This window comes from Abramis brama (assembly GCF_963993115.1).
Source record: "Abramis brama genome assembly, chromosome: 4".
Taxonomy (NCBI): domain Eukaryota; kingdom Metazoa; phylum Chordata; class Actinopteri; order Cypriniformes; family Leuciscidae; genus Abramis; species Abramis brama.
In genome coordinates, this window is record NC_139966.1 from 53,199,086 (window position 1) to 53,222,355 (window position 23,270).

The following is a 23,270-nucleotide window of genomic DNA, read 5'->3' on the forward strand; positions in this document are numbered from 1 at the left end:
GTGAGAATGTGCGAGCGAGCGAAGATGAAGACAACCTGGCTAAAGCTCAGGAGAGCTCTTGAACTCTGTGATGATCCTCCAGTTACACAACGGTGCACAAAGATCTCCGGCGCCAGCGAGAGAGAGAGAGAGCGAGAGACAGCGCCACTGAAAGAGAAAAGATGCCACCCATACCAAAGATCCCCACTACATGAAAACAGCCACTAATCAAAACAATCTGCCCAAGGCCTTGGATTCTGCATGCGGAGAAAAACAAATGCATGAAATAAAAAGCAAAAGCTCTTAATCAGACGGCATCAAACACTCATATGTGAAGCAGCTTTCTGGCTGTGAATTCACAGCACTCATAATAACCAAAGTGTTCACAAGTCTGTAAAACTCCTTGCTTCCCCGTTGAGTCACACGTACTGTAAATGCCCCCCTCTTTCCACACACAGAACGCCATGTGGTTCAGGGTATGGTTGAAATGAAGGGGAGGGGCTCTACACGTGCTGGGGGCGGGGTTAACCGGTCCAGCTGTGTTTCCCAGGGTGCTTTGCGGCAGCCGCTGGGAGATCAATGGTGAGGCAAGCCTGACAGATCTGTGTGCTGAGGTGTCTGAGGGAGCAGCCTGCTGTATATCATTAAAACTGCAGCGTCTCTCCATAACGCTGTCTGTGACTAACCCAGATAGCAGGCAGATTCCCAAATCAAAGACATGTGGGCTGCACACAAACACACACACACAAACACACACACACACACACACACACAATGCCTCTCACGGCTCATGCTCTCTTTTACTGTCAACTTCGTCACTCCCAGCCCATGTTTCTTTCTTTCACTCCGAGACATTTCCCTGACGTTCCTACTGTGCACTCTTGAAATTCCATCATTTTTTCTCTTCTTTTTCCTTTAGCCTGTTTCACAATCTTTCTGTCTTCGTTCTGCCCTTCACCTCTTGCCTTCCACTTTCTTTACTCAGCGTATAGTCTCTCCCACGGCTTGTTTTGTTTCTTTTCTGCCATTTTGCATTTATTTCCTTATCCTACACCTGCTTCTCAGATGTTTCATGCCCCGTCCCTCTTCATTCACCCACACCAGTTCCCTCGTTTCTTTCTTTTCCTTAAACTCTGCTTAGGACTCAATCATTGATGTTTTGTACCAGAATAAATCATTCAAATAAAAAACATAAATAAATAGAATTATATACAAATATATTTATATTAATTAAACTTACATATATAAAAATTAAGTGCAAATGTATTTTTTTTTCCAGAGATGCAGATATTTTTTATAATGATGATGATGATTATTATTATTACATTTCTCCAAACTTTTCCAAGGACCACAGGAGGAAAACAACTGCATTATATGATGTTTTATATAGGCTAACACTGCAATTCATAATCCAATAATTTTCCCTCCGGATAATACATTTTTAGCATAAATATTGACCTATGTCAAATTAACAACATTGTTTTTACTGGCATTAATTTGATCAGATTTTCAATAGCTATGACACTTGGTGATATAAGAACAAGGCATTGAACTTTATCATCACAATATATTTTTTTATGTATATTGTATAGATTATAAAATTTCTGTGTTTATATTTTATACACTTTTAAAAATGTCATTTTTAGAAAAAAATATTTTTTATTTCATTTTCATTCCGATTTTTAAAATCTCCATAACTCATGACATTAGTTTTTTCTAAATATAATCTGCCTCTTCCTTTTTTGGGGTATATTTAAGCTGCTTCAGATGCAGCTTCTGTGCCGCCTTTGCTGGGTAAAGATGGGATTGTACTCTTTTTCATTTCCCTCTTTAAAGCTGGAGGGAGATGACTCATGCACGCTGCTCTCGTTCTGAAAGTGAACGCATGTCTCTCTCTCCTCCGAGCCCATATGGCTTTCTGCACTGACAGCTCAGGAAACCAGACACAGGCCAAACTGGCCACACATCAGTCACTCTCTCTCTCTTCTATGACGCACACGGCCCCCTCTCACTCTCTCTTTCCTCCTTCCTCTCCGTCAATTTGTTCCCAGTAAGAAGTCTGATAGGACTTGGTGTAGTGTGGAGAACCAGCAGGGATCCTGCTATAAAAGCGCAGGGGCTGTTAGAGCTACTTTATTCTCTAATAAATAGATGTACGCAGCAGTCAGGGGCCTGTACGTAGCTGAGGAGGAAGCCATGTGTCTGCCAGGTTCCCGACGTGATGGTGGGGGTTGGAGAGGACGCCCTCACCGGGACGGGACGGGTCTGGGGTCAGTCCCCCCAGGGCGGTGGGGGACACAGCACATGTTATAGATTTGAGGGGTGATGGCACTGAAGAGTTTGGGTCCTGTTCTTGTTCTTCCAAAAGCAAACCGAAATGACCATCAAATGCATTTACACGCACATCAAAACACTGGTAACTATTGGAACAATTCATTATAAAAATAGACAACGCAAAAGCACCATGTTCACATGATATTTTGAAATGATCTGCCTTTTCTGAGGTACTGACATCAAAATACAAACATTTGCTAATAACTATCAGCATTGATCACTATCAAAAATCAGCTTTTCAAAAAAGAATTTATAGCAAATCAATCACAAAACACACTGACAACATCAAAACTATCATAGAGCCACAACAAATATAATTAATTTACAATTTATTGCCTTACAGTGAATAAGTTAAAAGCTTTTACATGCAAAAAATAATGGACAAAAATCTAACTACGATCAAGTTCAGCTTACACCGTTTATGACCTTTCCCTCATGAAAGCACACAGATTTAGGTATATACATGACCTTACATGCTGTCAGCTTATTAAGCATAATCGGTGCAACATCATGCATGTCAGCGCACTCATTGTGTGCCGTAACTATCAAAAATCAGCACATTAAAAACCCACGTTTTACAGGAGTACATGCAAAGCAATACAACGAGACCACAAGAAAACCATGTTTACATTGAAATCTTTGGGTTTTTCTTTACATCAAAAGACAAAAATGTGAAACTGATAAACATGACTTAGTGTGTATTATTACTGACAATCGATGAAATTGTGCATGCCAACACACTCATTGATGATCTACAAGCACTTCTTGATCAAGACAGCAAGATTACACTGGAAGTTTTAGCATATTCAGTATTATATCATAAAAAGGTCTCCTGAAAGCCATGTTACACCTCATATCTAATCATAAGATTGCTTGTGAGAGAAATGTGACCGGGACGTGGTTACCAGTGTCTGAAAGCACAATCCTGCTCACTAACTACAACACTCACTTCGCCCTCTACAATAGAGTCACAATTAGAGTTTTGTCAGATGCATTGGGTGAAAAGGCATTGATTAAATGCTAAAAAGCATGCCAACTAAAAGGCTGGATCTAGTTTTTTTGGGGGGTCAAACAAGTCAATGGATGCACTTTGCTCATTTTGACCCTGAACGAAATGGTCTCGAGTCTGAGTATACAGGTCAGTTTCATATATGATGCTGCTTTCTTCATGTCCATTTCTCTCACTCTTATCTCACTATAGTATGGGGGGCTCATTCTCTCCCCAGGCAGCTCGGAGGACGCCGCCAGCCTGGGCACCGTGCCCAATTCAGTCCTGGCACTCTGACAGGCCGCTGGCTGCCCATCAGTCCTCCTGCGCTGCCCTGGAGAGCCCCTACCACCTCCTCTTCTCCTCCCTCTCCCCAGCCCCCCCCCGTTCACCATCCTGGGACAACACAACATGACCCTCAGAAACAAGACCACAGGAAAAGGTTTTATCGCACATCAAAAATGGCAGCTTCACTATACAGACAATTAGTTATCAAACAGCAAAGGTGAATCAAACTCGCACTCAAAATGTGCTTTTGTGTGAACAGAGCCACTGCCTGGAGGTACAGAAGTGCACTGCAGCACTGCTCATACGTGAGCACACAAGGAGAGCAAAGAGGACAAGTCCTCAAACGTGACCACACATACAAACACGCTGGCTTGAAGCAGGCAGCTGGAGGGTGGAGAGGTCGGAGTCTCCACAGTCTCGGCCTGATTAAAACTCCCAGCACTGCCTCTCACTCCCCCTGGATTGATTAACCTGACCTGTATCGGATCAACCCCTCGGGATGCGAGCGCAGCCTACTTTCCTGTGGATGAGAGGAACAGGAACGGGTTGGGAGGGGGCAAGAGAGGTGGAAAGAAGAGAGACAGAACGGGAGAGGGGCAAAAAGGGACTGTAGAGCAAGAGAAGGAGAGCAAACCAGACCAGACTTGCACATCAGCGGTGTACATGCTTTCAAGTTTTGCGTTTCCGGCCCTTTATGTTTAAAACTTCTCTTTGCTCTCTCAAACACAATACACCTTCTTGTAATGTTTAATTCAAATGCAAACAATGCATTTCTGCGGGAATGTATCAATTATTTAGGTTTTCATTATTGTTATTATGAGGGCAGCACAGCTGCTCGGTGCGCTGTCAGCAGACGGCTGTCTCTGAGACAAACAGCTCGGCTTTCTTTTACACAATCAACACTCTCTAAAAGAGATACTCTCTGACAGCTATGGCGAGATGAACCAAAAATAAACAGGCACACACACACACACACAAACACACAGTATTCAGACTAATAGTGAATTTAAAATCCTAATAAATTTTCACTGTGAAATTCTTATTTCAGAGGCGGAAACCAAAGAATGTTAAATAGAATATTAAATAATAATTGTGGTATATATATATATATATATATATATGAAAAGTTCATATGCAAAAGCCTCTAAGTGCCATCAGAAATTTTCTTCTAGATTGATCATTTTTATCAAGCTCGTATATTTAAGTTCAGTAATTTCACTTAAATGCCAATGAAAATTACCTATTAATTGTCATTTAAGTGAAATTACTGAACTTAAATATATGAGATTGATAAAAATTATCTAGAAGAAAATTTCAGATGGCACTTAGAGGCTTTGCATATATATATATATAGTAAATATACTTCCTATTTAAAAAAAACAAAACTATTTTGTAGGGCATGAATATATATTAGCTTTGCCTTCAGTTGAGGTGTAATTTTTCTAGGAAGATTTGCTTCAGGTTTGTTCAGGTTAGTTGATGACATGGGAGCGCCGTAATTTAAAAAATAATAATGTCAGGGATTCTCAATTGGATTAAGATCAGACTGAACCAATCACCAATTTCGTTCTTGAGCTCACTGCTAATATGGCTTGTTTAGAAATAGTCCAGTTGAAACAGGCTCTTCTGCAGTATTTTCCTGTATTCTTTCCCCCACAATCCATTCTTCTATTTTAACAAGATGCCCAGTGTCTGCTGATGAAAAACAGCCCTACAGTGTGATGCTATCACCAGCACACTTCAAAGTAAATGTGATGTTCTATCCAGTGTGGGCAGTGTTAGATTTGCACCATACGTATTACTTCAGATTTTAGCTGAAAAGTTTCATCTTGGTCGACAGACTTTTCCTACATTGCAACTGGGTCACAATTATGTTTTTTTTTTTTTTGGCAAACTCTACACTTGCTTTCACAAGGTTCTTTTTGAGCTCAACTCTTGTCAGATTTCCTTGTTTGTGCAGATATTTTAAGAAAGGATTAATTCTTGATAATTGAACCAACAGTAGGCTGCAACATTGTTTTGTCCCATTTGCTAATATGCATTTGCTTTACTTTAACTTATTTGGAACGCTTATTAGCCTTGATTTTCACAGCTGTCCTTCAGGTTCACAACCTGAATAACGATGCCTTAACTGTGGGGGTTTCATCTAGAAAAGATGAAAGTTTCTTTATTGATTCACAGGTAAAGGCCAAGTGCAAAACAACCGTATACGTTTGCAACCAGCATATTTTGTTACAGTTTCATCATAAAACAATGCCGCATTAAAAGTTTCAGTGATTAAAAGAATAGCACAGAGGATATTGTTGTAAATTACACTGTAAAATATATTGCATGGAATGCAAAATGGAAAGGACCTAAAACTAACCTTTTTGCCACACCTGCCAATGGCCAGTGACTTAAGATAATTTACCGGCCATGAAAATGTTTTGGCAACAGGGAGTATTGACACCAAAATTTTAGATACCAATTCCCTATTCCAATTTCGATAGCTAAACCTACTAGCTTAACTATATTATTAAAGACAAGTAAAAAGTCAGTACTAAAATAAAAACAAATAATCAAATCACAATATAACAAAGATACCAAAGTGCTTCTCAGGTTTTTCAGGCAGGCCCGACAGTAATTTTCAGGTACAGAAATGTGATAAAGTAAGCAAATGTAAAATAACACTGCATAGTCTTCACTGTACAAATTAAACATCCTTTTTAAAGTTACATAAGTTATTCAGTCAAGAACAGTGACTGATTTTTTTCTTTGTCCTTTGTTATTTGATCAACAAAAACACAGACAGCAGCAGGAATATTAGGCGGCTGTCACTTTAAGAGTGAATGCACGGATCTAATAGATATTGTACCGTCTTCTTACCCTTGAATAAATCGTCAAGGCTTAAAGGGATACTCCACTTTTTTGGAAATAGGCTCATTTTCTGGCGGTACCACTTTTAGCATAGCTTAGCATAGATCATTGAATCGGACAGGACCATTAGCATCTCTCTCAAAAAAATGACCAAAGAGTTTCGATATTTTTCCTATTTAAAACTTGACTCTTCTGTAGTTACATCGTGTACTAAGACCAACGGAAAATGAAAAGTTGCGATTTTCTAGGCTGATATGAAAATAGTCCCCAGCTCGGTAACTTCCAACGTGACCGGGACTAAGTTTGTCTAACCTATTAGACCTATTTTCAGGCACTGCGTCATATCATTACGCCTGCTGGACTCATGGTACGGCAGCAAAGTTTCTTGATTATTACTCAGGAATGAGAGTATAGTTCCTAGCCATATCAGCCTAGAAAATCATTTTTTTTATTCTTAAAAATGTTGCTGACCAACTGGCGAGTGACACCGTTTCACATACTCGCCAACGGCGATATTTACTCGCATTTGGTGAGTGTTCTTTTAGGCCCTGGGCTTATGGATGATCCGCTGTTCAATAAAAATAACCTGGTTGGTTTATGGGCCTAAATATTTTCGCAAAGCACATTTCACAGACTTCCCAAATGCTAGAAACGGTCTTTGTTGATAAAACGGGCCTCTTAACACCCATAGCTCATGACCTCACCACTGAAACTTGCATTAACAGTAACCTCTCCTCGTGGGTGCGGGACCTTTGACATCTCTTAGCACTGGATCTGAAAAGCTCCTGATGCTGAGGGCTTTACTATCTGGGTGGCTGATGTGTGTATTCTGCCCTTGAGTCACACGGTTGTTTGAAGAACACTTTTCAATGCGTTCCTCGTTCCTCCCTCTCTCCAGGCCCGGACATGCAGCAGACTAATTCAGTCATCTCTCTGTCTGTTTTGCTCTCTCGCTCTTTCGGTCTCTCTATTTTGTCTCCCGAAGGTCTTTGGAGAGCAATGTGACCATTGTGCAGGCAAACGGCCTGTTATTGTCGGTCATGCAATGAGAGAGAGGTTGAGTTTGAGAGAGAGTGTGTGTTTTGAAACCCACTGTTTTCTGCCCTGTCAGTGTCTCTCCTCTTCACCACATTAGCACGGGCTGTTCCCTACGACTGCTTTGATGGTGAGCGCCGCAGGGCTCCGATCTCTGTTTCAGGTTGTAATTACTCTCTGGAGGGGCCTCACCTGGCTGTGGGCTCCAGGCATACAGAGGGAAGAGAGAGAGGAAGAAAAGGAAAGAAGTTGAAGACATGAAAAAACAGAAGATGAGACAGAAAAGGTGGGGTAAGAGAGTGAAACGTTAAAAAATACAGTGGGGCCTGATTCTGAGATGAGGGGAAAAAACAAAACAAATATTTAAATAAATAAAATAATTATAATAAAAAAATTATGTATGCACACTTCCACTGCCACTGTTAGGACACTACCAAAAGTTTATTCAAAAGTTTGGAATAATTACATTTTTTAATGTTTATAAAAGAAAACGATTATGCTCAGCAAGGCAGTAAAACTTTGAATATATATACAATTTTATAGATATATGAATCTAATCTAATGTATTATTTAGATTATTATAAAAATACAAAGAACAAAAAACTGTAATTATATATATATATATATATATATATATATATATATACATACAACTTATAATAATAGATTTTTTTAATTATAATATATTGCACTATTTCTAGGTAACTGAAACTCATTTGTTATAACTTGTGGTTAAATTTTTTGAATTAGAAAATTAGAAAAGATTGCACAAGCATTTATATAAGTCTCAGACATTTTGACTTGTGTATTTAAAACCAATACAGTTTTATATCTATATAAAAAAATGCAAACAAAAACGTCAAACAACTTGCCTTCTACATTGCACTACTTATTGCTGTATTTCTGTAGCACCAGCATCAAAGATTCACACTCTGAAAGACAAACCTTGCAGCAGAAAGCAAACACCTCAGTCCATCAGACTGTCTATAAAGGAAAAGTGCTGGATATGACACATACAGAGCAATGAAATGAATTGTTATGGGAATATAAAGGGATTTGTTCATTTTATATCAGTAGTGGTATTAACATTACAATGCATTATGCAGGGAGAGTATTACATCATCTCCTGTTCTTTACACAGGCACCGAGAGCATCGGCTTCCTGGTGTTTCCCCTGTAGAACCCCAACGGGGGTGCAGCTCCTAGGGAGATTCGACCTGATTTGAATAGAGTAACGTGGCTTCCCCTGCCGTAGAAGAAACTGTTGTCTGATTTCATGAAAAGCCCATTCAGCTAGCTGGATGTATGTGAGTGTTTGTGCAAGTTACAGCCGCCAAAATCTCTCCTCAAACTGCCACCGCTTGCAAAACAAAAAAGCAGATTGGAGTCATACACGATGCAGAGAAAGAGAGAGAAACTACAAAGTAGCCTAAAATCTATTCATGAGGTGTCAGCTTTCAACAGCATGTTGACACATGCCTACGTCTCCTAGGAAACGGTTGCCCCAAGCGCAGTTATCAGCACAGTTCTGTGGCATGCAATTATCCAATTATCTCCCTCCCCTGAATCAGCACATCAAATCACATGACAGATCTTTTTTTTTTTTTTTTTTTTTTTTTGCAAGGTCCTACAACACCTTTGCTTTTGCACGTAGCACTTGTCCTTCCAGTTCTCACTGTCTCTCAGCAGCTTCATTTTCACTTTCCTTCACCGGAATCTTTTGTTTCCTTTGTTTTTTATTTCCCCAAATGATCTCAACATCCTTATATGCTTCCTGTTTACTCTGATTATTTTGCTTTCGCTCGGTTCAATTTAGCCTGAATGATCATAAATTGTTAAATGAATAGCGCCGTCGCTCTGTTGCAAGAGCATGTTTTTTAATTGTTAGCTTTCGCTTGCTTTCTAACTCAATCCCCTCCCTTTCCTTTCTCACTCGTCCCCTCCTCCCTCTCTCTCTCTCTCTCTCTCTCTCTGCTTATTTCCAGGAGCAGCTTGAGTCCTGCTTTTGGCTCCGCAGGCCTGCTTTGAGAGTCTCTGACTCACAGCAGTGCAGTTCTGGAGCGGCCCTCCTCTCTGGCGGTGAGGCCGGCTGGAGGAGCCAGGGACAGGGGCCGCTGTCACAGACCTCTCGCCCCCTTACATGCTGGGCATCGGGGCGCAGCGCACATTTAGAGCCCTTCATCTGTCCACCATACAAGCCCAGGACCTGTCTGTCAGAGAGAGCGCATGAATTCAACTTGACGTCAGCATGAAATGGCGTCCGCAGCGTGTTTTTCTTCCAGTAATCAGAGTTGAAGAGAATATTCTATTAGACTAAAGGCTCACTGGTTAAGTGGACAATACAAAATAAGAGGGTTTCGTGAGCAGAAAGTTGTTTCAGAGACGAAGTGAGTTTTTATTAAACATAACCAAGACTTTTGTGCCCCCCCCTTTTTTAAAGATATTTGTGACTTATCTCTTCGGATATAAAGTCCCAATTGTGGGATATAAACTCGCAACCCTAATTTTTTTCTCGCAATTGTGAGTTTATATCTCACAAATATGACTTTTTCTCACAATTCTGGCATTTTTTCTCCCAATTATGAGTTTTTCCCCCTCACAATTATGACTTTTCTCGCAATCTGACTTTTTTGTTGCAATAATTTTTTCTCGCAATTGCGAGTTTATATCTCGCAATTATGACTTTCTCGCAATTATGATTTTTTCTCGCCATTGCGTGTTACATTCAGAATTGTGAGACATAACCTTTACAATGGCTTTATTTCTCAACATTATTTCTGCAACATTATATCTTACAATTCTGACTTTATAACTAGCAATTGCGAGTTTATATTATGCAATTTTGAGAAAAAAAGTCAGAATTGCGAGGTGTAAACTTGTAATTGCGAGAAGAAATTGTGAGATAAAAAGTCACAATTACCATTTTTATTTCTTATTCAGTGGCAGAAACAAGCTTCCATACCCTATAAATAATAGTAACGCCAGAAATGTGTGTTAAGAAAGCAAACAGGTTCCATTTTGATTTCATGTGAACTTGCAGGACTGAGCTGCTTCATAAATAATGTTGGATAGAGTTTTGTGCTTTACACAATTATAACCTGAACCAGTGAGAGTGGAAGGAGAGGGAAGAAAAAAAGTGACATTTTATTGAAGAGAGAGAGAGAGAGAGAGAGAGAGAGAGAGAGAGAGAGAGAGAGAGAGAGAGAGAGAGAGAGAGAGAGAGAGAGAGAGACATGTGGTGAGCTAGAGAGAAGGTTCGAGACAGACAGAGAGTCGGAGAGGGGAGGGTTGGACTTCTGCTGTCAGTTGTGCTGTGCTGCATTTTCTTTTGTAAACACAAACGTGTGTGTGCTGCTTTTCTTCCTTCTTTCTGCTACACTCCAGTACCTTCTGCAAATGCTCCCGTCATATCGGCTAACAATGCCAAAGAGCCCACAGAGGGGGGCCTGAGGCCCAAAGACGGGGAAATATGCAAAAGGTGGAATAAAAACTACCTTACGTAAGACTGACGGGGCAAACAGGCTATTACCGCCAGATTCAGCATAACGTTATGTGCCCCTTTGTTAGGGTTATGATGTTTATTTTACAAGAAGAGAACGGCAGTATGACTAAATGATCTATCATATTATAAAAGCTTAAAAACCATGATATTAATCTACAGTACTACAGAACTTTTCAAAGTATGTACTTGAATAACAATTTTTTACAAATTAAGAAATGCCATCAATGCAAAAAAATAAATAAATAAAAGAAAAAGAAAAAGGAGGAAAAAAATGATTTTTTAATATACTAAAGTATATTAAATGTAGCCCTAGTATATTTTTTCAACATTTCACAATAAGGCCTTCCTATTGTTTGTTTTGTTATATGCACACAGACAAAACTGTGTTATTTGCACACTGAGAGAAAAATGTCACTTTAAAGAAGCTTCACTTTACTCTAATAATTAATAAAATTGAAATAACAACTTCAAAAATACCACCATCTGACACGGAAGCTGAAGGGTTAAGAGTAAAGTGAACTGAATTGTAAGAAGTTGGTTTCCAGGGGAACTATTCTTACTGTTCCAGCTGAGTTGGGCTGAACCACTTTGCTTTCAAAAAGGGGTGGCATAAACACACACAACACGAATTTCTTTCATAACAGTTTAGAGAAAAACAGAACACGGAGTAGAACAATAACTACACACATATGTGGGGCCGCTTTATAAGTTTTAGACTCTTTTTAAACAATTTGCTCCATTTTAGCAGGTTTTAATGTGCGCGACTCCCCCGCAGCCGCTCTGTGCTGGCGGCCCTGCCAAGTCAGTTTGAAAAGATCAGACAAAGGCAGCAGGAAGCCCCTCGGCTTGGCAATGAGTGCGAGCGGAGCAGAAACGCGAAACGAAACCTCACTCTTTTATCAGATAGCGGACTGAATTTATTTTCTCCCGAGGTTTGTGGCAGTTTTAGGCATCTTTTGAAAATGTACGACCGTCTGGATCCCCGGGTCGAGCGAAGACTATTATCAAAGCGCCAAACGGGCAGCAGCGCTGTCTGACCGCCCGTTCGCTGTCGGTCTGAATCGGATCAAGCGTCTTTTGGGAGGCATTTTTGCATTTGAATCCTTCCTACGCCACTGAAAGGATCGCTCGGGACGGAGAGTTGTCGATTTACCCAGTTAAATGTGAAAAGAAAAGCTTGAGGAGCTTTCTAAAAGCCTTTTTTTCCCCTCCTAAGGGGACTGCGAGACGCGACGGTGACCGTTGGTGGGGGTTTGCCGCCGTTTGTTTTCTTGAGCGCGCGTGGAAGATGGAGACGCACATCTCGTGTCTCTTCCCGGAGATTTTAGCCATGATTTTCAGCTACTTGGACGTGAGGGACAAAGGCAGGGTGGCTCAAGTGTGCACGGCGTGGAGGGACGCGTCCTACCACAAGTCCGTGTGGAGGGGGGTGGAAGCCAAGCTGCATCTGAGGCGGGCGAACCCGTCCCTGTTCCCCAGCCTCCAGGCGCGAGGCATCAGGCGGGTGCAGATCCTCAGCCTGCGGCGCAGCCTCAGCTACGTGATCCAGGGGATGCCCAACATCGAGAGCTTGAATCTGAGCGGCTGCTATAACTTAACGGATAACGGCCTGGGGCACGCGTTCGTGCAGGAGATCCCATCCCTGAGGGTGCTCAACCTGAGCCTTTGCAAGCAGATCACGGATTCCAGTTTGGGCAGAATAGCGCAGTATCTGAAGAACTTGGAGGTGTTGGAACTGGGCGGCTGCAGTAATATCACGAACACGGGCTTGTTGCTCATTGCGTGGGGTTTGCACAGACTCAAAAGTCTTAATCTGAGGAGCTGCCGGCATGTGTCGGACGTGGGCATCGGGCACTTGGCCGGCATGACCCGGAGCGCGGCGGAGGGCTGCCTCAGCCTGGAATACCTGACCTTGCAGGACTGCCAAAAGTTGACGGACTTGTCCCTCAAGCATATATCAAAAGGTCTGACTAAGCTCAAAGTGCTCAACCTGAGTTTCTGCGGGGGCATCTCGGACGCTGGCATGATCCACCTCTCTCACATGACGAGCCTGTGGAGCCTTAATCTGCGTTCGTGCGACAACATCAGCGACACGGGCATCATGCACCTCGCCATGGGCACGTTGAGACTCTCCGGACTCGACGTATCATTTTGCGACAAGATAGGCGACCAGAGTCTGGCTTATATCGCGCAGGGCCTGTACCAGCTCAAGTCTCTGTCGCTGTGCTCGTGCCACATCAGCGACGATGGCATCAACAGGATGGTGCGCCAAATGCACGAGCTGAGGACGCTCAACATCGGTCAGTGCGTGCGGATTACAGACAAAGGACTGGAGCTGATCGCAGACCACTTGACGCAACTGACCGGCATCGATCTGTATGGATGTACGAAAATCACTAAGAGGGGACTGGAGAGGATCACGCAGCTCCCCTGCCTTAAAGTTTTGAACCTGGGCCTTTGGCAGATGACTGAAAGTGAGAAAGTGAGGTGAAACTTGGGGGGTTTCTGGAAAGAGAGAGAGAGAGAGAGGGAGAGGGAAGGAGGGCGGGAGGGGGATGGGTGGATTTCAATAGAGCAAAGTACATAAAAGAGGCTTAAAATGCTGAATGTGATACATGTGTCAGTTATTGCTATTAACACACACAAAAAGTTGTTTTTTCCCTAACAAATCGCAATATTAAACCTCCTCCTCCCCAAGTATCGCGATATTTTGGCTACCTCGTTAGATGTTACATTATATTGTTACTCTTAACAAGAATGAAAATTTGTGCCTAGAAAAACAATTCCCTCCCCCTGTATCTCTTCTTTGGCTTAAGGAAAGCAAAAAAAAAGGATGGATTCAGACTACCTTTTTTATCTCCCTTCCTTCAGCTAGTCAACAAAAAGCAAAGGGTTTCAAAACAAGTCTATGAGTAGTTAACGTTAGTTGATATCAAATTTCAAGCATTTTTCAAGTGTCCTGTGATTTGACAGTTCACCTTAAAATATCTGAATTCGTAACTTTTTGTGAGAGACTACAGCAGTCTTTGTACTTCTTCTTAAAATGTATTTATCACACCCACAGGATCATTTAAAATTAAGTGGATTAAAAATGAGAAACAAATAGTTACCAGTCCCAGGACCCCAAAATACGCATTTTCCATTATTGACACAAATTATATACTCAAATCTCGATGATTGATAAAGAAAAAAGTTCATGGACATGTCAACTGCCCTTATGCAAAGACAGACTGGGTTTGTACACTAAAGCTTTTATATTTCCAAACGCTTTTAGTTTTTGCTCAATTTTACAGGCCTGAAAGCCTTTAATTCCTGCTTTGAATAAGAGGTTGCCTCTGCTGATGTATTTATGCTTATGTAAGCAGATATTAATTAATGGCTGTGATTCAGAGCGTTGTACTTCAAATTGAAGTGAATTTTGTCCCTGAAAAAGAAAAAACCCTGTTTGCAATTCACTGACACCTTGTTTGCCTCTTCAACAGGGCTGAAACAGGGAACATCGTGTTATAAAACAATCTGTCTGTTTTAAATACATTAATATTCAACTTTACATATAAAAGACATGGTCGCGACGAGGGTAACGCAAAAATGCATGTCAGGCCTATATATGTACCATGATGTATCGACCTGCAACATGTATTGAGTCCTGCTGAGAAGCTACTGTGTTCTAATGTACTGTAAATGTATTTGTAAAAAGAATCCCAAATTAAAATGTTTTATATTCTTACAGTAAAAACATTAAAGTTGATATTTATATAAATAAAAGAGCCACTTGGAATTTCGTTACGAGTTTGAGTTATGATAATTCATGCATTCAGTGTGGTTTTGTGCCCTTTTGATGCTACATAGGCAGCATCATGGATAATTTTGCTATAATAGGGTTAGGGGTTTATATTTGATTCATTGCCAATGTAGTGGATTTGAGAAATTAGTGTTTTAGAGGGCGATGGAATAGAAGTGAGATTTGTGTGTTAAGGGCATGCATGTTTGTTACATTATTTATGAAGCGCAACAAAATGGATGCTTCCCTTAATTGTGCTAGTGAGGGTGTTAAAACTGCAATGCTGCCTTTATTACAATTGAGGTCATCCAGTCCAATAATATATGTATCGTAAAAGCATCTGATATTAATTTAGTGACTATAACGTTGGATATTTTTCACCCACCAAAAATATTATAAATCCTGTTCTCAACAGTTGCCATTGTTTCCCTAAGTTAAGAAGCCAGGTCTAGGATTTTTTCTTCTCCTTGCTCAGTCACGCATACCAGATCTGAGAGACGGGGTTTGTCCCACGGGAGTCTTCCTCCCCCCTTAAGAAAAAAAAAAAAAAAAACCCTCAGCCCCCACCCCCTTTCTTCAAACAGACACTTTTAAACATTCCTCACCATCATTCAAAGCATTTAAGCTTTAGTCTTTGCTCCCCTCCACCGTCCGGAGGGGTGGAGGATTTAAACGGGGGGCGCTTGATGAGAGAGCGAGAGATTTAAGCCCTTCTGAAGGTTACCGCCACCTCTTTTCCTAACTTTGCTGAGTTCATAGATTTTTTTTCTTTCCCTGGAGCTACATATATTCTCGCATTTTTACAACTGGAAATGTTTGTCAGACATTCTGATGTCTTGCTCACATAAGTTATAAAAGCTACACTATTGTATGATTTTGCTGAACCGAGCCAGCCTAAGCAGAAAAAACAGACATTGCTACACATGTGAGAATAAAAAAAACAAAAAAAAAACAAATACGGCCTGTTTTTACTGCTGGGAATTTTAACAAAGCACTTGGAACATTAGCAGCAACCTGTATAGCTCTCCCAGCGCCTGTGGTTGAAGGTGTTTCTGGGTTACAGTGAGACGCTTTGAAGTTTCAGAAGGTTCCAGAAAGGTGGGGGTGGAGGGGTTGAAGGGTATTTTGCTCTTGTCTAAAGTCCCAGGCATTTTAGAAGGCCCATGTGATGTGCTCAGACAGCCTAAATCAAGCACAGATCAAAAATTTAAAAGTCACTTTTCAAAATCACGATTGAAATCTGATTTGGTTGCAGGCAGTGTTAGAGGAAAGGTGGTTGAAAGCTGTGTCTGCCACATCGCTGGAAAATGGACAGGAATTTGTGAGTCACTGTTTGACTTTGCTCTGTAAAAAAAAAAAAAAAAAGTGTGCGGTGCAAGAACCCTGTCTGACTTCAGGAGACCGGCACCGGATAGCAAACATGGCTCACGAGAGGTGTTTTAGTTTTGCATCTCCGTGTGTGGCATTGCTGTTTATCCGTTCAGAACAACTGGATAAGGCCAAATGCAAAGAACAAATGTGAGCGAAGAGAACAATCTGTTGCTTCATTCTGCACAGGATAAAATACTTCAGATTGAAGTTTCTCTCCATGTGTGATATAAGCAACAGAAAACCTTTTTTCTTACTTTAAAAAGGAATATTCTGGGTTCAGTACAAGTTTAGCTCAAATAATAGTTTGTAAATGTATTAAAGCACTTGCATTTAAAATTTGGGTCACACTTTGTGCTCTTACATTAAAAATTATTGTGTTCATACTGTATTGCAAAACACTTTCTCTGCTATTGAGGAGGGATACGGGTACGTTTAGGGACAGGTTTGGTGGTATGGGCAGGTTTAAGGTGAGTTAAGGGAGTGGGGAAGGCTCCACAGTGTAATTATAGATGTAATTACAGAAATTAATTACAGCTGTAATTACATGCAGGTATTTTTCTTTTTAAAATATAAGTACAATTTAAAAACATGCATGTTCACAATAAGTGCATTGTATTCAATGATTCATTTATATGTTAGTACATTTATACATACACTTAATATAAAGTGGGACCAACATTTGTGGATCATTTGAGCTGTAAAGCTGTTTAAATTAATTTTACTGTTGATTTATTGTTTGTGGCATTGCATTGTAATGACAATGAAGGTATAAAACTGTATGTTCATGTTTAAAACTGTTCATGTTTACGTGCATATTGCTTGTCTTTTTCTATGATATTGAAACAGTGTTTTAACATTGTATTGACCCCATTTACGTCCATGTAAACCAGATTTCAGCTTTTTTAAGATTAGGAACGGCATTATTCCAGAAATACTATTGATTGAGCTTAATTTGTACTGAAATTGCTTAATTTAATCGAATTTAATTCGCAATTTTGAAACAGGATTTATAAAGCACAACTGTAGAGTCGCGTGTTGGTGGTTAAACAGATTTTTCTGCGGCTGCCGAGTCCGCTAGCGAATTCTGATGCAGAAGTTTGTGACTCACGGGTTTGGGTTTAAAAAAAGAGTGGAATTAACTCTGTGGTGAAAGTGCGTATGATGGCTAACTTTCTCACATGGCTGTCAGGTTTTAGTCATAGCTCTCATTAAAACTAATCCACAGCGGTCTTTTCACACTGCGGGCTGGATGATGGCCATATGGCATTTTTACAAGCAGACAACTGGTTTACTGCACATACTGTATGTCAAAAGCTTTTTTTGAAGAAGCCAGATGAAAAGGTAGGTTTGTGAGTGAAGGCGATTCCTGTGTGTGTGTGTGTAGCGTCTAGGCTTGCTCTGGTTTGTTGTTGCCAGCTCTCCCCCAGTGAGGTTGTGACAGAGTTTGACTGGTGTCATGTGACCTTGCTGGAAGTGTGAGTACAGAGGGGCCAGAGCCAGAAGACCCAATCTGTCGCCCTCTCGCCCCACCCTTCACACACATGCAGGGATGGAAACAAATTTGCAAAGATGACCCTCATAGGTGCAAAATCCACAAACACGGTCCAAATTCTAGGCAAATTTTAGGAAAATGAAGGAAAACTATGTCTGATTTGTGCATGCCTCAGTCTTGTTAGGGAGTGTTTGGAGGCTGTATTTTCTCAGACACACACACACACAAACTCTATCTTAGACTATTTTTCTCTCTTTGGCATTTCTTTTCTTTTCTCTGAACAAAATGGGACTCAGGCTTGTGTTGCACCAGTTTTCCCCTTTGTTCTGATTGTATTAGGTGACGGGTCCACATGTTCTGGATCGTATCTGCTTTCATATGCAGTGAAATGCAGCTCTCTGGCAGCACTCTGGAGGCAGGAGGTCTGTGCATGAAAGAAACTTGAGTGCGAGACTGAAAACCACACCACACAACAAAAAAACGATATGGGGGAAAAAAGACAACCAGTGATTGGAAGCTTTGTTGCGTCTAAACCACCCATTTTAGCGTTAATCCTTGACCTCAAACTGTCAGGCGCACCTTTTGACAGTCAAGAATATAAGTTCGGACTGAATAGCTGCTATACAATGTATAAAATAAAATAAAATAAATGCATAGCACCCGTCCCGCCTGCTGATTGATCAGTACGTGCTAAAATACACATTCTAGTAAAAGCTAAGATGACAAAAACCTTTTCACCGCACAGCATGAGATAGAGAGGAAGGTAAAACAGGAAGAGATGCTTGGGAAACAGGAAGGTAAAAGGGAAGAAATGCTTGCGAACATACAAAATTGGGTAAGACAATCATTTTTTTATTTCTTATCCGCTTTGATTTTCTTTGGCTCGGCCAAATTTAAACTTTTTTTTGTTATGCTGGTTGAGAGTGTCTTCACATCCTAATAGCAATCACTAAGTTAAGTGGTCTGTATTTATATGTATCGTCTCGTCTGTGAAAGGTGTAGGACCATAACATTTTTGCATTCGGTCTGAATGTACGATGTCCTACCTGCCTGTCAGCTTATTCTCATTCCTCCTCGCACGTCACCAGCACGTTTCATGCTATGCAGAGTTAGACAGACGTCAGTCACAGAGCACTGCAGCCACTTTTAATAGTTCCTCCTGAACCACAACAACCAGCTTATGCTGCGTTCACACCATAACTAGCGTAATTTGGAAGAGATGGAAACCTGTGACGTTATACTCGGAGTGGTTTGTGTATTTATGCTCAGAGTGGTGTCGAATTTATGCTTTTCTATGTCAACATTATCAATGCCGAAATGAATCTGCAGCAGTCAGGTGGCAAAGGCAAAGGCAAATACGTTCATTATTATTGTAATGTTATGTGCTTTGAGACATGAGGTAGTTTAATGCTTTGCAGACTCTGCTGTGCGCGTTCATGTGTTTAGGAAGCGTGGCTTTGGAGATGCGCTGAAGGGAGGGTGGGACCTCATGCTTTCAAAGCTAACTTGCAATTTCTAGCCGCTACGAAAATTGCCTACCCTACCTTTAAAAGGTAAAAGCTGATAGACGAGTGTGTGTGTGCGTGTCCGGGCTACAGGCCGACTGCACAGGAGGAGATTTGTTACTCGAGTGTGGGTGGTAGAGAGGGCGTGAGTGTTGTGTGTGGGGCTCTGAATCCACTCAAAGAGGGAAGCGATGGAAAGAGAGAGAGAGAGGGGGAGAGTGCTAAAAGGAAGAAAGTGGATGAGAGATGGATGACGGGGGGACGCACACTACTGTAGCTAAAACCTCTTCACAGAAATACAGCAGCCTCTGCCCGTCACATCTGTCGAGACCCCACACAGCCAGCTGAGCTGCTCTCCACAGGAGGATATATTTTTAAAACCACTGTGGCATTTGGAATTATCTAAGAGGTTCATCCATAATGTTTTGGTAAGGTAGACACTTTTTCAAGCACTACATATACAAAAAGCACTGTAGGTCTGATGGGTTTGTAAATCCAGTGGAATTTGTTGCTTGCCAGATGTTTTTTTCAGAGTGAAGTCGGATCAAAGTTATTGGTTGAAATGGAATAAAGATGTATCCTGAGCAAGGTAGAAAAAACCCACATGCTGCCAACAAGACCAGAAAATCTGGATTAGATAAATCTAGTAGATCCAACATGGCACTATAGCCATTACAAGAAACTTGACTTTACCGCCATACCACAGATTGATGACATGCATTAAAGTGTATGACAGAAACAAACGTCATTGTGACATTTAAAAGAATGAATGGGATCTTTATTTGAAAGATACATTTTTTTAAGGATCTCTCATTCCAAAAATTACAATTTTGCTCCGTGTACTTCTAAATCACCCCACAAACAACTTCTTCTGAAGCCATAAGATTAAAATTATGAACTGAACTGAACTATGAATGTCACTCAAAATTACATTACTCAACATAACGTTACTCAAAATGCCATTACTCAACATGACGTTACTCAAATTGACATTACTCAACATGACGTTGCTCAACATGACGTTACTCAAAACTCAAAATGATAATACTTCAAATTTGTGTAAAATAATTATTTCAAAAATGACGATACTAACTTCTGTTACAATTCCAGACCAAATTCAATGTTTGTCAAACATTCAGATCTTGAAAGCAAGGAATATTCTGGAAGAGTGCCACATGTTCAAAGTGGAATGTGTTGAGCAGCAACAGAATTGTGCTACTTTTCTCTCTCTCTCTCTCTCTCTCTCTCTCTCGGCCCTGGGTATTGCGTGGCTCTGTCAGAGATGTAGAAAAGGCAGTGTTACACAACAGGAAGTGAAGCATGTCTCTGGAGCTTTAAAGACAAATAGACCGGTTTGATCAAGTTTAGTGCCGGGCTCTCTTGAGTCCACCTCTCAATACCAGCTCAAGTGCACAAACAGGAGAATGCAGGGGAGAAGGAACATAAGGAAGGATCTATCTATCTATCTATCTATCTATCTATCTATCTATCTATCTGAACCTGAGCACAAGAACAGCAGTAAAACTGTTACTAAAATGGACAGCATGACTTCAAGTGGTGGCAAAAGTATAACTAAAAACAGGATGCAGTATAGATGAGTGAGTCATATTAGGATCTTGCTTTAGCAGTTAGCTGTTTATTAACGCACGCACACCCATAGGGCTACATGCTCCAGGCCCAGCACAAGTAAGTTTAAAGTAGTGTCAGCAAAAAGGGAGCAACCATTGTTTCAGCTTTTCAAAAGAACATATAGATTGGACTGCTGACAGGAAGTGTCTGGAGCAGTTGAAGGTGGGTATACACAGAATTAAAAATAAAATGTAATGGTTGATCTTAAAGGGACAGTTCACCCAAAATGTCAAACTTTTTATTTTGTTTGCACCTTCCTTAACAGCTGACTACTGTAACTTTTTGACTAAAGGTGCATTAACTTCCTCCCTCACAGCTGAATACTCAAGAGAAGACACTCGCCATATGAAGTCCTGTATAATGACAAAGCAGAATTACTGTATTTCAAGAGGATTGTTATGAGGGACTTAAATTAGAAAAGAGATCAGAAGCGGTACTTCTGTTCCTAAAATAAATGCTTTACAAGATGATTATATTGCTTTAGGCCATTTGGGCCGACCTAAAAAGCTGTGGGAGATATGAAACCAAACATATTGGGCAAAACAGAGCCCATTTTTCCATCCCATTTCCTCTCTTTTTTTTGTCCTTCCTTTTTTTCTGACGAAACCTTCTCACTCTGTACCGACCATCCATCACTTTTCTCTCAGCCCACTGTAAATGCCATGCTCTCTCTCTCTCTCTCTCTCTCTGAGATTTAGAGGTTCTGAGTGTGACATGGAGAAGCTCAGCTTGTGTCTGCCTCGAGGCAGTGGTCCGACTCAGCCGGGGAAATTTATAAAGTGTCTGACGTTATCTCCATGCAGTATGCAGAGCATTCGTTCTCTCCCTTCCCTCTCTCTTTCTCTCTCTCTCTCTCTCTCTCTCTCTCTCTCACTCACTCACCAAATCTTCAACCGTTTTACATTACTGTCATCTCTACCCTGTTCTCTAACACTGTAACCACCAACATTCTCCCTCTAGTGTTTCTTGCACTCCCCACTTGCTTTTACGTATTTAAAGGGGTAGTTCACTAAGAAGAAATTTAGAAGATTGCATGTAAAAGAGCATTCAGAAACAATGAAAGCAAATGGACAAGGATGCCGTCGAGCTCTGAATAGGACAAAAAGCAAAAGAGGGCTTTTTTTTGCAGCGATGCCATAGAAGAACCATTTTGGGTTTTCCAAAGAATAGGGGATTTCGAACCGGGAAGTTCTGCAGCTCTAAAAGAAAATAGTGTCATTGTTAAGCTGAAGTCAGTTCAGTGTTGATTCAGTTACATTATAAAGATCATCAATTATTAAAGGGGTTATGAACTGAGAAATGAGTTTTGACATATAAGAGATCATCATATTATAAGAATATCCTGAAAGTTTCAGAACTGAAAACGTCCTTGTTAGTCCAAAATCAGCTTTTATTGTTACCAGGCCCTGCGAATGGTGTGAAACGGCATGAGGGTGACTAAATGATGACAGTTTTTACTTTTCTCACACACACACACACACACACACTTTTATGAAATTCATGTACTTGCATATATTTTACTCATAAAACCCACATGTATGCCAAGCTAATGTCCTGTTTGCTGTGCATCTGCAACTTTTTCCATCTGTCCCCCCCCCCCCCCCCCCCCCCCCCCCCCCCCCTTCCTCTTTCTCTCTCTTTCTCTATCTGAGCTGAGGCTGGATGCTGGGAAACTGTGGATAGTGTTTTACTTTTGTGCTGCCACTTCTCTCACTCTCTTTTTTTTGCTTTGTCACTCAACACGACATGTCCTGTCACATGGTTCATTCACTCCGACAGTCACAGGGCCGGAGAGTGCTCTCTCTCCCCCCACATTTCAATCTCCCTCTTCCTCCCTCTTATTTCAGCCCAGGGTCTATTCTGAGGCAGGAATTGGAAACTCAGTCTTGTGCTGATGTTTATCAGCCCATTCCAGGCCCTGCATTGCATTTCTATCTGAGAGTGTATCAGAGCCCCTGATTTTAGATAGGTTTGATTAATGTTGTTACATACTCCATGGCATTACGTGGGAAGGCGAGAGGAGGATATACACAGTCAATACTTTTCATTATAATCTTCTTGTTTTGCTCCACAAGAGATCTCCACATCTGAGTGGCTAAATAGAAAACCACACAAATTTGTAAATATGCACAGCCATATTTATGAATCTGTAAGGGTGTTTGGATGGATGGAGTCTGAGATGAAGCCAGAGAAGCACTCTAGAGGAAACAAGGAGAGAAAAAAGGTTGCTCTAGACTGACCCTATTAGGGAACCAATGTTAATACATTTCAGCAACATCTACCTGCTCGTGTTACTACAGCGATGACACAAGACTTCAATTAAACCCAGGCCAGGCGGGGAATTCACACACCGGCCCCTCGACAACTCTCTGCCTTGATTTCTCTCCCTACAGTTGAGTCGCTCTAAAGCTAAAGGTATTCGGCATACATCTGACCACTTAAAAAACATGAAATCAAAATGCCTTTTTGCCATCAAGTTCAACCTCATTAAGGTTTGGAACAACTTGAGAG

The 23,270-nt window shown here is 41.0% G+C and overlaps 2 protein-coding genes across 4 annotated transcripts in view; one reads left to right on the forward strand and one right to left on the reverse strand.

Moving 5' to 3' along the window:
- The window catches only part of wnt5b (wingless-type MMTV integration site family, member 5b), a gene marked incomplete at its 5' end in the record, with an annotated part of 77,941 nt that overhangs the window by 18,362 nt on the left and 36,309 nt on the right, over nt 1-23,270 (reverse strand). Inside the window, one exon of one of the 3 annotated variants that reach the window (XM_084112002.1) lies at nt 18,672-18,784. The exons of 1 other annotated variant lie outside the window; for it this stretch is intronic. Of the gene's footprint in view, nt 1-7,538; nt 7,809-18,671; nt 18,785-23,270 lie in introns of those variants that run through there. One more of the 3 variants, XM_084112003.1, reaches the window with a different exon arrangement.
- Nucleotides 11,639-14,763, forward strand: fbxl14b (F-box and leucine-rich repeat protein 14b). Its single transcript, XM_084111999.1, has one exon. The coding sequence runs from the start codon at nt 12,270-12,272 to the stop codon at nt 13,470-13,472; it is 1,203 nt and encodes a 400-aa protein (XP_083968125.1). The 5' UTR covers nt 11,639-12,269; the 3' UTR covers nt 13,473-14,763.

What these genes read in the sequence shown, in the direction of transcription:
- fbxl14b (XM_084111999.1), top strand. Translation starts at nt 12,270, where the DNA reads ATGGAGACGCACATCTCGTGTCTCTTCCCGGAGATTTTAGCCATGATT.